General features: G+C 43.3%; 2 protein-coding genes across 2 annotated transcripts; one reads left to right on the plus strand and one right to left on the minus strand.

Moving 5' to 3' along the window:
• Nucleotides 1-3,979: 3,979 nt before the first annotated feature.
• LOC308162255 (tripartite motif-containing protein 16-like) lies at nucleotides 3,980-7,677 on the minus strand (the record flags this gene model as incomplete). The annotated part of the gene is made up of 6 exons (XM_080536396.1): nucleotides 3,980-4,702; nucleotides 4,877-4,936; nucleotides 5,085-5,244; nucleotides 5,421-5,654; nucleotides 5,967-6,062; nucleotides 7,093-7,677. 6 exons carry the CDS (start codon nucleotides 7,675-7,677, stop codon nucleotides 4,155-4,157), a joined length of 1,683 nt encoding a protein of 560 aa, XP_080392522.1. The 3' UTR covers nucleotides 3,980-4,154.
• Nucleotides 7,678-12,837: 5,160 nt separating this feature from the next.
• Nucleotides 12,838-15,651, plus strand: dcun1d2a (DCN1, defective in cullin neddylation 1, domain containing 2a; the record flags this gene model as incomplete). The annotated part of the gene is made up of 7 exons (XM_080535548.1): nucleotides 12,838-12,971; nucleotides 13,698-13,914; nucleotides 14,023-14,191; nucleotides 14,700-14,830; nucleotides 14,972-15,054; nucleotides 15,229-15,325; nucleotides 15,572-15,651. Exons 1-7 carry the CDS (start codon nucleotides 12,969-12,971, stop codon nucleotides 15,649-15,651), a joined length of 780 nt encoding a protein of 259 aa, XP_080391674.1. The 5' UTR covers nucleotides 12,838-12,968.

Raw genomic sequence — 15,651 nt, forward strand, 5'->3', positions numbered from 1 at the left:
CTCGGCTGGTAGCGCATGATAGAGCTATCAACACTTAGGTTGTGGGTTCGATTCCTGCTGGGACTAAGATGTATACTGGAAAATATATGCACTCACTGCAATGTAAGGTGAAGCATATTCAATGTAAGTCGCTTTGGGTAAAAGCGTCAGCTATATGGCATATCATATCAACTGGCATGTCAGTGCACAGGCTAGCTAGCAGGGCAGTAGCCAGTCACTTGCTTAGCTATCCTGCTATCTAATTCATTGGTATCCCACCTCCAAGTTTAGTACTACCTTCCGCATGTCACATGTATTTACCCTCCTTCAACCAGTAAACGCGACGGAATGCATTCGAGTCAATGGACCCGCTAGTTGACCAGCTAGTTCGCCGGCTGTCCTTCCACCTACCTTCCACCGTCCTTCTCTCAGACTGATCTTGGCGGTGTCTAACATCGGAGCTTAGCGATTGGACAGCGTATGTTTGACGCAAGCCACTGGCTGCGTTCGTAAAACTCGCACTGAGGGCGCCGGAGCGCACAATGGGTCCAACGACATGTAATTTGATTGGACAAGAGGCATTTCATGAATGCTGATCAGATTCCACAGCGAACTTACGAACGCAGCCACTGGTGCTGCCGAGACCACGCCTTTAGCGCCTTCTGAGTCCGCGCGATTTGAAGACATGTGACACCGGCTGTAAGGGGAGGAGTCGTCATTAACAATAACAAAACGCACGTGGTCGAGACAAACGTAGAAGCAGAAAACGTCTGTACCTTAAAACAGCTATAAAATCAGAGGCAAATGAGACATTTCCATATAAGTAATTAGAGGAACGACTTTTGCACCTTCGATACGTTTGATCTTATTTCCCATTCTGTCATTCAGCCAAAGATTATATCTCCCCAAGTCGATTTCGGCGATGGACTTGTCCTCCCCCTTACATCAAGAACAGCGCTCCGGCTTTCCAAATCGCGCGCACAGGTTGGTTTGCGCTCTAGGGCCTGCTATGCTTAGTTTTGTAGGTGTAATATTTTCTGTGTTGTATCAGATAATCTATCCACAAGGTGTATGATATTAACCCTCTACTGCACTCAGTTGCCCCAGAAAACGACGAAACGCCAATCTCCTTTAAAAGGTATTAGAAAATGTTAAGAAGACACAAGTTAGGAGCAAACACACAATTGGACAGGACTTACATCATAACCTGTGGAGAGGAAAATCGGCCTGAAATATGTGAAGGTGCCCAAATGTATTCAATTCAACCCCACAACAGCCTGACAACCACCAATAGCGGAGTGAAAAAGTCAGGCGTGTCCATGTTTCATTGAGTTGGAGATAAACCAGCCTTCTCAGTTGAGCTTCCCAGCTCAGTCATAATACCCCCTGCGTTGCTCTGATGAATTGGGAGGGTGTGGTGTGTTAAGATGTGTGTGTGGGTACACAAGATAACAACAACAACAAAAAAAGGGTTAGAAGAAGGTGATAGAAGAAGGTTTTTCCTTCTATCAATGGCCCCGGGCCTGAGCTGGATTACTCTTCCTGCTACGACTGGTGGATTGATGATTCACTTGCTTAGTATTCAAATGGATTGATTGTAAGTCGCTTTGGAATAAGGCGTCTGCTAAATGCCAAAAATGTAAATGTAAAAATGTAAACAAGAGTAGGTTATGCTGAGTGTGGGTGTAGGCCCATTGTATAGGTGCTAATGGTGCATTTTGGGCTTATAGAAATGTCTCTTTGCCTTTTAAAGACGAGGACACTTTCTGCCAAACACCTCTTACCTTAAGTGAAGAATTTAGAAATGTAGAGAAGTCCTGAGAGATTATTACAGAAACATAGTGAATTCCCTTTTGGATGATGAAAGGAAGGCTGGTAGCTATAGAGATTGGCCCAATAGTTTAGTTCATATGGTTGTTTTTGTATTACTTCCCTTACAGTCATCCTCCCTCAAGACAAAATGTGCAAGTACAAGAATAAGAATAAGTACAATAATTGCTCTGTTCTGATAGGTCAAAGGGTGACCCCCCCCTGACCATGCCACTTGCAAGAGAAGGTAGAGCGAGTGAGGGTGTTTAGACCCATGTAGCCTTGAATGTCTCTCAAAACGGCTCTTTACGAGAGTGCATTTTTTCCCCAAGATTTTTTCAAATCAAAGGGTAATCTTAGATAAACCCATACAAACTCACAATATACTGTATGATTAAACAAAAAGGGAAAGAAAGAAAGAGAAATACAGTATGAGGTCTCCAGCCCATCTGTCATATATATGTTACGGTACATGTGGGAAAACTAGGGTTAGGTGCTACGTCGACTTGGTACATGCTGGCATGTCTAACCCTAACCGAAATCCTAACCATAACCCTACCCCTACCCCTAACCTTAACCCTAGCACCGTAGCACCTAAGACTAACCCTAGTTTTCCCACATGTACCGCATTCCCACATGTACCGTAACATATACATATATATATATATTCTATTGTCCATCAAATACTAAAGTGTGTCACTTAAATGTGTACACACGCCTTAGTTTGGGAAAGTGCACTGGCAGATTAATGCACTACGTGGGTGGTAAATAGAAACAGGCCTCTGAGGGAAATATTGAGGTGGCTCTAACCGAAATACATGTACTAGGCCAATTCACAACAGCATAAGGCCTTAATGTGCGGAATCGTTGTGATGGTCTAAACATGATAAGCACTCCTTATGTAAAATAATACAAAGTAAACAAGGGTCAGTCAGTGTATTCTGTAGATCACGGAAATAAAGACAAGTTCTGTGATTTACTTCAGCTAAAGCTTAATGGCGCTGGCAGGCTGGTGTCAGGCACCAAAATGAGGGACCACATCTCCCCTGTCCTCATCTCCCTTCACTGGCTCCCAGTGAAGAAGAGAGTGAAGTTCAAAATCTGCACCTTTGTTTTTAAAGCTCTCAACAGTCTCGCCCCACCATACATCAAGGACCTCCTGGACCAGTCTACCTCCTCAAGGCCCAGACCCAGGCTCAGGTCCGACGGCCAACTCAGCCTGAGGGTCCCACGTACCAACCTCAAGAGGAAGGGTGACCGTGCCTTTGCGGTGATAGCACCGACCCTGTGGAACGCGCTCCCTTCTGCCATCAAGTTTGCCCCCACTCTGGACTCCTTTAGAGCCAAGTTAAAAACCCACCTCTTCCTAAATGACATTCCCTAAATCTACTCCCTATTTGTTGTGAATTGTATGCCTGAGATTTACGTTTAAGTCGTCTGTGTCTGATTGCTTTCTGTGTTCCTTGTCTTTGTCTTTATCTGTTCCTTTACCCGGGCTGCGCCCCGGGCCGATGTAAAAGTTGGATGGGGGGCGCATTATAAATAAAATTAACATAACATAACAGGACATCTTGTGGCCAAAATGCTGTACACCCATAGGCTGTTGTTAAAATAGATAGTATATAATATATATGTTACGGTACATGTGGGAAAACTAGGGTTAGGTGCTAGGGTGACTTGGTACATGCTGGCATGTCTAAACCTAACCCTACCCCTATCCCAAACCTAACCCTAACCGTAGCACCCTAGCACCTAATCCTAACCCTAGTTTTCCCACATGTACCGTAACACATACAGAATACAGTGTTCAGACCCCTTCAATTTTCCACATTATGTGGTGTTATAGACTCAATTTAAAATGGATTAATTAGAAGAATTTGCCATAAATCCACACACAATGAACACATTATAAAAGCATGTTGTATTGTATTTAATATGTCAGGGTTATTAAAACACGTTAGGCTATACTGCATATGTGAATGAAATGTGCCACAGTATGTACTGTAAATAAAGTTTCATCTGATTTGATGGTTAGGGTCATTTACATTGTACAAGGAAAACATTTAAATGTAGAAAAAAGATTTAAAAAATCTCTTTTATAGTTTATTGAGAAAACATTGTAAACAAATGTCCTATTTGCAATCATTGGATCATTCAAATGAAGATGACCTGACCCCAGGAATATGTAATAGAGGTCCAACCTGACCAGATATGAACATCCTCTGACTGTTGACACCATCACAGGATTGGGATTCAATAACATCAGATTCTAGACTTCATAGAGAGAGATTAATTGAAGTGGGAAATAATTACAAATCACAGAGAAAGATCTTTCTACAGAATAGTACCTTATAATAAAGCATCACTCACTTATGGGGAGCTCTAAGATCACACAGCTCAGCACTGGCACTGGTACCCCAATGAGGCCCAAACCCAGGATAGAGGGGCTGAGAGAATGTGGTCTGGACTCTGTGGAGGAGGGTCATTGTGTCAGAGGAGATGCTGTAGAAGGACAGAGCACCTGACCTGTGATCCAGGTACACACCTACTCTGGAGGACAGAGGGCCTGATACTTCAGTCCGAACATTACTGTGATGGAAAATATAACCATTATTATAGCAGCGTAACATCCAGGACTTGTAATTGAATCCAAAACCATTGTCACTACCTCTCCCCGTTCTACTGATGTCTTTATATGAGACTGCTGTAGAAACATTCTGACCCTTCATCTCAACCTCCCAGTAACAGCGTCCAGACAGACCCTCTCTACACAGCACCTGATACCGGTTAGTGAATCTCTCTGGATGATCAGGATAATGCTGGGTCTTTGGCATACATGTCACCTTCCTGTTCCCCTCAGACAGAGAGAGGTAGCTGTACGCTGTGTCTGGGTCCAGTGTGAGCTGACAGGAATCTGGGAGAAAAGCAGAGCAGAGACCAAATCAGAGAAATAAGAGGAGTCAGATATCTAGCCTGTTTCTGATGAGTCTCTCACCCTCTCCTAGATCTCTCTCTAATTATATCTCAGGGTTTGTGGAGAGTATCAGTGGAGAGAGACTGTTAGCTACTTCAGGATAAAGAGACTCACATTGTAAAAACTGGGCTCTGGTCTGGGGCTCTGGTGGCAGTAAAACATCCACTGCATTCACTACAGACACACAAACACATTCACAAAGAGAGAAAACATTCACATCATATCATATTACACACACATGTACTGTACACAAAGTGATGATTATAGGACATTAGTCTGAAGTTGACTATATAAAGGGGCTAGAGGTAGAGTTTTAGCTCACCTGTAGTTGAGATCTTGGACCACTCCCCCTTAAAGATGTCCTCTAGTTTCTCTTTCAGCTCAGACACAGCCTGAGTCACAACTCCAAAGTACTGAAGAGGACCCACAATGATGCTGGGTAAGTCTGAAGATACACTGGGACTGGAGAGAGACTGGTAACTCTGGAGGAGAGAGAGAGAGAGAGAGAGAGAGAGAGAGAGAGAGAGAGAGAGAGAGAGAGAGAGAGAGAGAGAGAGAGAGAGAGAGAGTTGTGCCTGGTGAATGAATAACTGAACAGGAAGCTCCTTTCAGTATTCCAGATGGAGGGTCAGCGTAGTTACCTGGTTACCATAGTTACCTGGAGGAAATGGATGTGATCGTCTGTGTGTGAAAGCTGCCCCATCTCAGTGTCTCTCCTCCTCAGCTCAGCGATCTCCTGCTCCAGTCGCTTCAGGAGTCCTTTAGCCTGACTTACTGCTGCCTCCTGCTGGGCTCTGATCAGCTGCTTAACCTCAGAGAGCCTTCTCTCAATGGAGCAGATCAGCTCAGTAAAGATCCTCTCACTGTCCTTCACTGCTGCCTGTGCAGAGAGCTGTTAGGACACACACACACACACACACACACGTGACGGCACTGAACACAGACGTCAAGTTGTTGCAAACTGTTGCCCCGCAATTGGAATTCTTCTGACCTCTGACCTGCCAACACACGTGACCGTCGCTACCCGTTGATAACAAGCTATGCTAGCTAAAAGCTAACAATTTGACAGCGTAGGTGGGAGTATTTGAACTACAGGAGTGAGTTTAGTACCTCCACACGGTTATACACACACACACACACACACACACACACAGGGATTGGAGGACCGCAGTGCAATGGTGTGTCTCCTCTGGTCAATACTCACTGTGAGAGACTCCACAGCCTGTTGGATCTCCTTCAGCTCCTTCTCTCTCTCCTGGACTCTCTGCTGGACTTTCTGCTGACTCATCCCCAGCTGCCTCTGTGGACAAACAATGCTTTTGTTATGAAAATGCCAGATTGATAATTGTTAATGAAACACAAATCTGAATTAAATCATGTGTTGAAAAAGAGAAGTCTACACTCACAACAGACTCTCCATATTGGTGCACATTAACAGTAATATGAATGAATGAATGAATGGACTTTATTGTCATTGCTACAGTACAGGTACCAAACAACGAAATTTAGGAGGGGTGGCTCCCCTGGTGTTAGGAAAGGGGGGGGGAAAACTTTTTAAAAAAAATCACAAGAAGGAAAGGAGCTGGTTTACATAAATAAAGGCTATGTACACTATCCACTGTACTATACTGTACAGATAGACGACTAGGGTTGTCATATTGCACAATAGTATTATTTCACATTTATTTAAAGTGTTACAGTTTGCAGGCTTGAAATGTACATGTTTGTGCCTCAGCACTACACCTGATTTTTTCAGTCCAGCAGCTGCCATCAATCCGTGGATACCAACATTTCAAATGTAGTTTGAGATGAAAGAAAATCATGAAAAAAAGGATATGAATATTCATTTGATACTAACATGGAATTTGCAACATATGGCATAAATATATATTTCAGGAAAAGATAAAAAATCTGGGGGGCAGGGTTTTATGAATTCATGATGACTGTTTTAATCTGCCAAACTAGGTTACACCTTGACCCTATAACTCTTACAGCAAAATATCTCCCGTCATAAAATCATGGTCAAATGTTTCTTTCAATCACTAACTCACTTCAGTGTAAGAGACAAGGACATGGACTCTGAGCTCTATACCTGCCCAGTTCATTTCACCAACACATGATTAATCTAATAATAAATCTAATCTAATGATGAATAATAAATAACATTTCTCCTGTCATTCAGTCCTTCCAAAAACAATCTCCTCTCTTTATTTCTAACATCTCCTTGTTTCTCCGTCCTCCCTATCATTGATTCTCAGACAGCTGCCAGCGAGGAGACCCAGTCAGTTCTACCTTTATCAGAGTCACCAACGAGTAGTTCTGGTTCTTACCTGCTTCTCAGTCCTTTCTGCTGCAGCTGAGACTGTATCATGGCCTTTATGTTCATCCACGGAACACAGATAACAGATACACTGCTGATCAGTGCGACAGAACATCTTCATCACTTCATCATGACGAGAGCAGATCTTCTCCTGCAGTTGTGTGGAAGCTTTAACCAGCTTGTGCTTCTTAAAGGCAGGAGATTCATAGTGAGGCTGGAGGTGAGTCTCACAGTAAGAGACCATGCACATCAGACAGGACATGAGAGCTTTCTGCTTTCTCCCAGTGCAGAAATCACACGCCACATCTCCAGGTCCAGCATCACAGTGAGCAGGAGGAGCAGGAGGAGCAGCTTGGAGTCCTGTCTTCTTCAGTTTCTCCACTAATTCAGCCAGTAGAGTGTTTTTCCTCAGAACAGGCCTTGGGATAAAGCTTTCCTTACACATGGGGCAGCTGTAGATCCCCTTCTGATCATCCTGGTCCCAGCAGCCCTTAATACAGCCCATACAGTAGCTGTGTCCACAGGGAATAGTTACCGGATCCTTCAGTATATCCAAACAGATCGGACAACTGAAGGAGTCCATGCTCTCTGCCATGTTGCTTCACACACGACCAGACCGAGCAGCAGAGTATCAGATAAGTTTCGTTTCTCTCGAAGTGTTTGTTGCTTGTGGGCGGGAACTATGTATGTACTGCACTTTTAGGGGGAGTGGTGTGTGTCCCGTACTACGGTGGCCGACAAGGGCAAACGCTCTGCAAAGACCGAAAGCATTTCCATTAGGAGAATCGCGCTGCATATACAGAAACGACACAAACTCAGCCTCCACCCTGTTATCTCCAAGAGAAAGATGTGAGTCCTCCCAACTTTACCTGCCAGTCACACACACACACACACACACACACACACACACACACACACACACACACACACACACACACACACACACACACACACACACACATACACACACACACACACACACACACACACACACACTAATCTTTCAACATCACATGTCACGAGTCCACGAGGAGAAATTGCTCAAATGTGAAACTGAATCTGTATTATTGCTTCATTGCTGGCGTCAGACCTATATTCTGCTGTGTGACTTATCAACTACATTTTTAGCCCAAAAGGGCAAATGTTTGAATAATGTAATATTGTTAATTTAATGTGAATGTTTTAATTGAATGTCCCTATCACATATAAATAAATAAAATCATATTTAAATTAAATAAACGATATTTGAATGTCGTGTTGACAATGAATGATACATGAAGATATTTTTGTATCTCTTTCGTGTAAATGAAAATGAGCGTTGATGCAACATAATGTGAACATTGTTTTGGCTCAATAAAAACATTTCAATTATTTAGAAATAAATAAAATAAACGTATACCAGGTTAGGATTTTGACATTGTCTCACAGACACACTGTTTTTGCATACTGCTCCCTTGACGTCAATTTTCCTCTGGCTTGTTTCGAGGTCTGAGTTACCGGACAGTAATAGAGATACCGGACAGTAATAGTTACCGGACAGCAGGCCCGGGGTGGCTAATCGGGAGGATCTGGAGTTTTCCCGGTGGGCCGGTCTGGTTTTGGGCCGGTCTGGGCCGGTGTTCAGTCGTGCTAGTACTTGCAAGCCGATACCGTTCTGGGCGGCTGGGCCGGTACCATTCTGGGCCATAGGGTGACCAGATGTCCCGCTTTGCGCGGCCACGGGGCCAGTGTCCATCGCGCCGCAACAAAGCGCTGCAACCAAGCGCCGACATGTTCAGTTCAGTGCAGCAGAACGTCCAGAATCTATGGAACGTCTTCAGCCTATCAGGAAACAGCATTCATGTTCCCATGGCAATGGCCCCACGTGGATATAGGGAGCTGGCTGAATGTGCTAACCACCCGCTGACTCAAAGGGCTCGTAAAGTGAAACTGTGTCAACAATATCTAGTTTTCGTATTTTTTTACCCACTCGACAGTTTAACGTTTAACGATCACTAAATACTGATAATGTGTGCATTGGATTCACTGTTCTCCTTTTGCCGTAGGCTACTGAACATACTGGTAAGGGACCACTTTACTTGTAAACATACTGTAACGATCCTGTATGAGGCCCGTTAACAGCTCCACCAAGGGAGTTAACTCTCTTGGTCTAATGGTTAGCGCGGTCGTCGGTTATGCGGGAGATCGGGGTTCGATTCCCGCAGGGAGCGAGTACCAGTTCCCGTTCGCTACAGTACTTTTGTTTTAGGACGTGTTCAAAATCAAGGACTGTGTGTTCATCTGTTTATGTGTTTTTAGCATGTTCATGTTCTCAGCATGTTGTGTGATGTTATAAAAACGTATTTAGACGTCCGTAGCGATGTACCACTGTTAGCCGCTAGCTGTTAACAGCATTTGTTGCTGCAGCAGAGTGATTTTTCTCCCAGTCAGTCTCTGTCTGAGGTGCACCAACATTCAAATATTCGTGTCGACTTAAAAAAAAAACGATTTCAATGTATGACACATCATTTGAAAGCTTACAATCTGTAGTTTCAGGCAATGTAAAACACTGAAAAATTACTTGGGCAATTGGTTTATCCTTTGACCAGCTGGTATCACTGTCATTGTCTGAATGAGTGCAGAGTTAGCCTTGACAGCTATATGCATTTGTGTTGCAAATGGGAGGCAAATTAGCTAGCTAGATAGCCTACATAGTCAATCATCTACAGGCCTAACACTGTCAGGCTACTTTTCTTTATTAATATACTAAATTGATACTGCACTTTGACTTCACTTTCTGCTCCATACAGATACTTTATTGTGAGGTTCACATTCAAATAAAATATATTTGTTATATATTTGTTAAGTTTTTATCTGCATAGTCTATTATTGGATGCTGCTGAATAAACCAAACAGAATGGAAATGCATATATATTTTTAAAATTGGATAGACATAGCTCTCAACTCGGCCAGGGGGGGCGGATGCTACCAGGGGCACCTAAAGTTCGGTCCAGGCCCGCATTGTCCCACACAAACATACTCTTTGTCCCACATTTGGTTTGTTGGGACCTGGTCACCCTAGTGGTGTCCAGCAAGGGATTGCTGCTATCACAGTAGAAGGCACAGCACAGGTGAGCTGTTGTACCAGTGTGGGAACAAATGAAGCAAACCCATGACATAGCATCCTGTAAATGTAGAGAAGACTGTAGAGAACAGTGAGTCCGCTATTACAGACTCAAATACCAAGGTTGTAATTACATGATTTTAATATACTGTAATCGGTTGTGAACTAAAGTGGGCCGGTCTGAGGCATGAAACTCCAGAGCTAAAAATGAGTCCCACTCCGACCCTGCCGGACAGTAATAGTTACTGGACAGTAATAGGACAGGTACCGGACAGTAATAGGACAGTAAAAGGACAGTAACAGGACATTTTTGGGAACTCCGCACATACAGAACCGCCACAACGAGACCAGACAGCGTATACACAAGCATCATAAAGGCAGTCAGTCAGGTATGCATTTAATGACTCAAATGTTGTGATGAATGAACCTTGTAACAACTATATCTATCCCCTATTAACTGTTACCTAAGCTACTAAACTGACAAGACATCTAAACTAAACTAGAGGTGGTGAGTAAACAGAGCTGCCAAGTCTCACGCAATCGCCGTGAGACTCACGCATTTCAACCAGTTCTCGCGCTCTCACGCCGCACCTCTATTTCTCACGGCGAGAAATAACAATTGTTTTACGGGACTTTTATTTTTGAAATTCCTTGAAAGAAATCTACCGGACATGAGTTTCGTGGCATCTTTCTGCACGCGCGTTAACTTGAGTCTGCAATCGAAGCGGCAGGCGAGCGCTGATGGAAGAACCTGTGTTCACGCGAGCTGCAAGAACGTAGCAAGCAGTGTTGCCAGATTGGGCTACTTTTGGTCACACTGGACGGGTGGATTCGGCAGCTTTTAGACAGGTTGGGCTGGACTTTGTAAATTCCGTCTGGCAACCGTGGTAGCAAAATATGTGCATACATTACAACATCGTATCTGGTAGCCTACTGGACTGGGTTGCACCAATTTGGCGTAAGTCATTACTAAATGCAGGCACTTAGTAGTTATTAAACCCCTAGTTGTTACTAGTTAGTTTCAAACTAGTTGTTTACTAATTTCGGTTGCACCACGCCAATCTTTTGCCAATCTTAGCTAGTAAATACTCTGTTTTGGTAACTGTTTTTTGTTTCTCTACTGTAACATAAGCAGGTACATTAATAATAATAATAATAATTAATAATTACAATTTACGATACAAATACAACAATTGGGGGTCCCTCAAAAAAAATGTGGGCGCGCCGTGCGCGCACAAAATCACCCACCAAGCCCTCATTCTGACCCAGGAAAAACCCTGGTATGTACTGTATAACATGATAGCCATCTATGAGCAATACACTGTATATAAGATGATGACCAAGGGTCTTTCTGCTGCTGACCAAGGGGCTGAGTCCTGTTGATGGGGCCACTTTTTCTTTTAGAGTCTGTAGGCTACTGTATTTGTTTATTAAGATTTCATAAATATGATATATTGTCTGAATTATTTTCTTGTTTTATGAAATGTTATTATTTATTAGTTATTATTTTCATTTATTGTGCTGGTTTACTATGAACAACATGTAAAATTGCAGGAAACTAGCACAAATAATTGGGTGGGAGAGAGGGGCCTCCGCTGCCAAAACGTGCACAGTTTTGGGTCGCTCCACCGCCAAAAAATCTCACTCCAAACTTTTGGTGAAACTTGGCAGCCCTGTGAGTAAAATATTGTGTTCTTGATAACACAGGTTGAAAAGCAAAATACATTTAAGAGTATAATGACACCTACAAGCTAACCAACTAGCGAGCTACGCTCCTCAAATGTTAAGATATTATGAGAATGATTTCTGTCTCATTTGTTTAACAGTCTGATCGGACCATGTTGCTAGCATAGTTAGCAGCTAGCTACTTCCGAAACAATAGACATGTTGCGTTTTGGGATATGTAGTCTAATATAGCAGTATAGTATCGGGATATGTAGTCCAATATAGCAGTATAGTATTGGGATATAATAGTCTAATATAGCAGTATAGTATCGGGATATGTAGTCTAATGTAGCAGTATAGTATTGGGATATGTAGTCTAATATAGCAGTATAGTATTGGGATATGTAGTCTAATATAGCAGTATAGTATTGGGATATGTAGTCTAATATAGCAGTATAGTATTGGGATATGTAGTCTAATGTAGCAGTATAGTATTGGGATATGTAGTCTAATATAGCAGTATAGTATTGGGATATGTAGTCTAATATAGCAGTATAGTATTGGGATATGTAGTCTAATATAGCAGTATAGTATTGGGATATGTAGTCTAATATAGCAGTATAGTATTGGGATATGTAGTCTAATGTAGCAGTATAGTATTGGGATATGTAGTCGAATATGGCAGTATAGTATTGGGATATGTAGTCTAATGTAGCAGTATAGTACTGGGATATGTAGTCCAATATAGCAGTATAGTATTGGGATATGTAGTCTAATGTAGCAGTATAGTACTGGGATATGTAGTCCAATATAGCAGTATAGTATTGGGATATGTAGTCGAATATGCCATGGCAGTATAGCGAAATTGATATCGTTCGTCTTCTTCGTCACAGCCAGGCTATTCGCTGTCACAGCCATGTTTGGATTAAGTAAAACCGTCCCGAACCTACTAGGAAATGCTTGTCACATTCTCGTATCCTGCATATCGTATTCTGACCTCTCGGCGCCTAAACCATAGATTTTAAAATACTAAAACTCTCAAGCAGTGAGTCCACTACAGCTCACCCGCGCAGGCGCTCGACAAGGACTATGAGATTGTTCCGACAGCAGGATTGATCATGGTAGGTAATGAACCCAACCTAAAGGACTACATCTACGTAGAGTATGGAAAAGAGATGGCTGTTATTGTCGCGCTCAGGGGTCATTGCATGCCTGTGTTATAGCCTAATCATAGGCTTTTAATGAGGAGGTGTTCCGTTTCAAAGAAATGCATGTCTCCTAACTTTCAGCCTATTCAGAATTGCATGTTTTATACCAGTTCACATGAATTAGTCTACTTTATTGCGTTCCAAACTGATTCTGGCATAGTGCATATGACATGGGGACGGTCCAAGTCCATATTTGTGGCGTGGTTTGGTTCTGTTGATAGCGATGGCATGGCATGGCATCCCCCTTCTCATGTTACATTCCACGAAGCCCCCCATTCGCTGTAGCCTTCTGGGGGTACAGCACGTGCTGCTTCGAGATTACCCAACGTTCTTCCACACGCTCAGAATAGTTCAATGTCTGCTTTGGCTGTTGACAGGACATACAAGTATTGCCACAGCTTGTACGCTTGTCTGTCCACTGTCTGTTTGTCGTGTGTGCATTTCTCCTAAATGATTGTATGTGTGCCTCTGTTGTTCATCAGCCGTTGTGTCTGTAGGACCTCAGTCTGAATGTCTGCGGATGTGTGGATGTCTCTGTATCTCTTGGTCTGCGTCTCTGTCTGTGTGTGTGTGTTGTTGTATGTCCTCCCGGCCCTGTGCAAGCCGGTGTCTGACAGCCCGTGTCCTGTGTTTGTGCAGCACAAGCTGAAGTCTTCGCAGAGGGACACTGTTCGACAGTTCATGTCCTTCACAGAGGCGGGGGAGAAGACAGCGTTGTACTGCCTGACGCAGAATGACTGGAAACTAGAGGTGGCCACAGACAACTACTTCCAGAACCCAGCCCTCTACTATAAGGAACCCATGAAAACCCCTGTGGACGAAAAGAAGCTGGAACAGCTCTACAACCGCTACAAAGGCAAGCATGGACTTGTTGAAGTGTTAATGCTGGACCATGGGAATCTGTGTGCGTTTTGTGCTCATGTTGGATGAAGCGTATGACTGACTACTACATGTTGTTTCATAGATTCCCAGGATGAAAATAAAGTTGGTATCGATGGAATCCAGCAGTTCTGCGACGACCTCACTCTGGACCCGGCCAGTATCAGTGTCTTGGTCGTGGCGTGGAAGTTCCGGGCCGCCACCCAGTGCGAGTTCAGCAAGAAGGAGTTCCTGGATGGCATGACAGAACTGGGGTGAGTGGTGATGTCATCAACCTGGGACATAGTTCTATTTAGGAAGCATGCAGATCAAAGCACTTTACTGTAGTATTTTGTTTTCCTGTGTGTCTTGGTGAAGGAGAAGGCTATATTTAGACTGAATCCACCTTGGCATGAATACTCTGTGCCTTAATGATATGCTCGGTGTCAAGGCAGTATAGGGTCATAGTGGCTCTGGAGCCACTGAGGAGTGGCTAAGCTAACTCTTCCTAATTACAGCCCCAACAAACTATGGGAACCATAGTTGGTTATATGAGTTAGTTGTTTGCTTGTGGTTATGTGTGTGTGTTCATGTACTCATGTCTGATTGCCACGGACATGCACAAGTGGGGGGCAAAAGCCCTGCACCTTTGCCATGCCTTTCACAAAATGCCCACTACCCCTCCCCTGTTCCCTTTCTGGGGGAAAAGCACCTCCCCTTGCGTAAGTCTGTGAATTTCCCTGCTATCAACTTACTTGCTCACTGTGTTGGTCTCCTCTCCAGGTGTGACAGCCCAGAGAAGCTGAAGGCTCTACTTCCTAGACTGGAACAGGAGCTCAAAGACAGCAGCAAGTTCAGGGACTTTTACCAGTTCACTTTCAACTTTGCCAAGAACCCTGGCCAGAAGGGTTTAGGTAATGGCGAATGAAACAGAAGACAGAATAGATATGAATGGGGAATGAGACAGAAACAGGATATGAAAATACAGCAAAAAAAATGTTTAAGTCCGATTCAATGTGAATTTGTCACCAGGGTCTTTCTTCTGTCTGTTTCAGATTTAGAGATGGCTGTAGCTTACTGGAATCTCGTCCTGATTGGACGCTTTAGGTTCCTGGACCTCTGGAACAGATTCTTATTGGTAAATTAGGAATGTTACTCAATTTTGACAGTTGTAATGCAATGATTTATGCAGCTCTCTGGAGTCAGATTAGATGAACCTGGCTCAAAGCGTGGTGCACAAAGGAAAAAAAAAGTTTCTTACGCTTTCACCTAATAATCCCGATTTTTTTTTCATTTCTCTCTTCCTGGACAGGAACATCACAAACGGTCCATTCCCAAAGATACATGGAACTTACTGCTGGATTTTGGCAACATGATCGCAGAAGATATGTCAAACTATGATGAGGAAGGTGAGTTAAAAATGCATGATTTATGGCACATCATTCAGCTGGGCCGACTACTGACAATAAAATAAAGATCAAACGTTTTTTGAACAGACATAATTGTTTTGAATTATTCTGAGCATATACCTGCCCTGTAGTCGTGGTTACCAACTCTGATCCTGCCAAGCTACTGGATGTTTAGGCTTTTGAGTGTTTGATTGATTAACAGCCAATAATATGACAGCTAATCATATGACATCTACCTCCTGTCAGGAGCATGGCCAGTCCTCATAGATGATTTTGTGGAATTTGCTCGGCCAATTGTGACGGGATCCAAACGCAAAACTCTCTGA

This window comes from Nansenia antarctica (assembly GCF_963989245.1).
Source record: "Nansenia antarctica genome assembly, chromosome: 7".
Lineage (NCBI taxonomy): Eukaryota > Metazoa > Chordata > Actinopteri > Argentiniformes > Microstomatidae > Nansenia > Nansenia antarctica.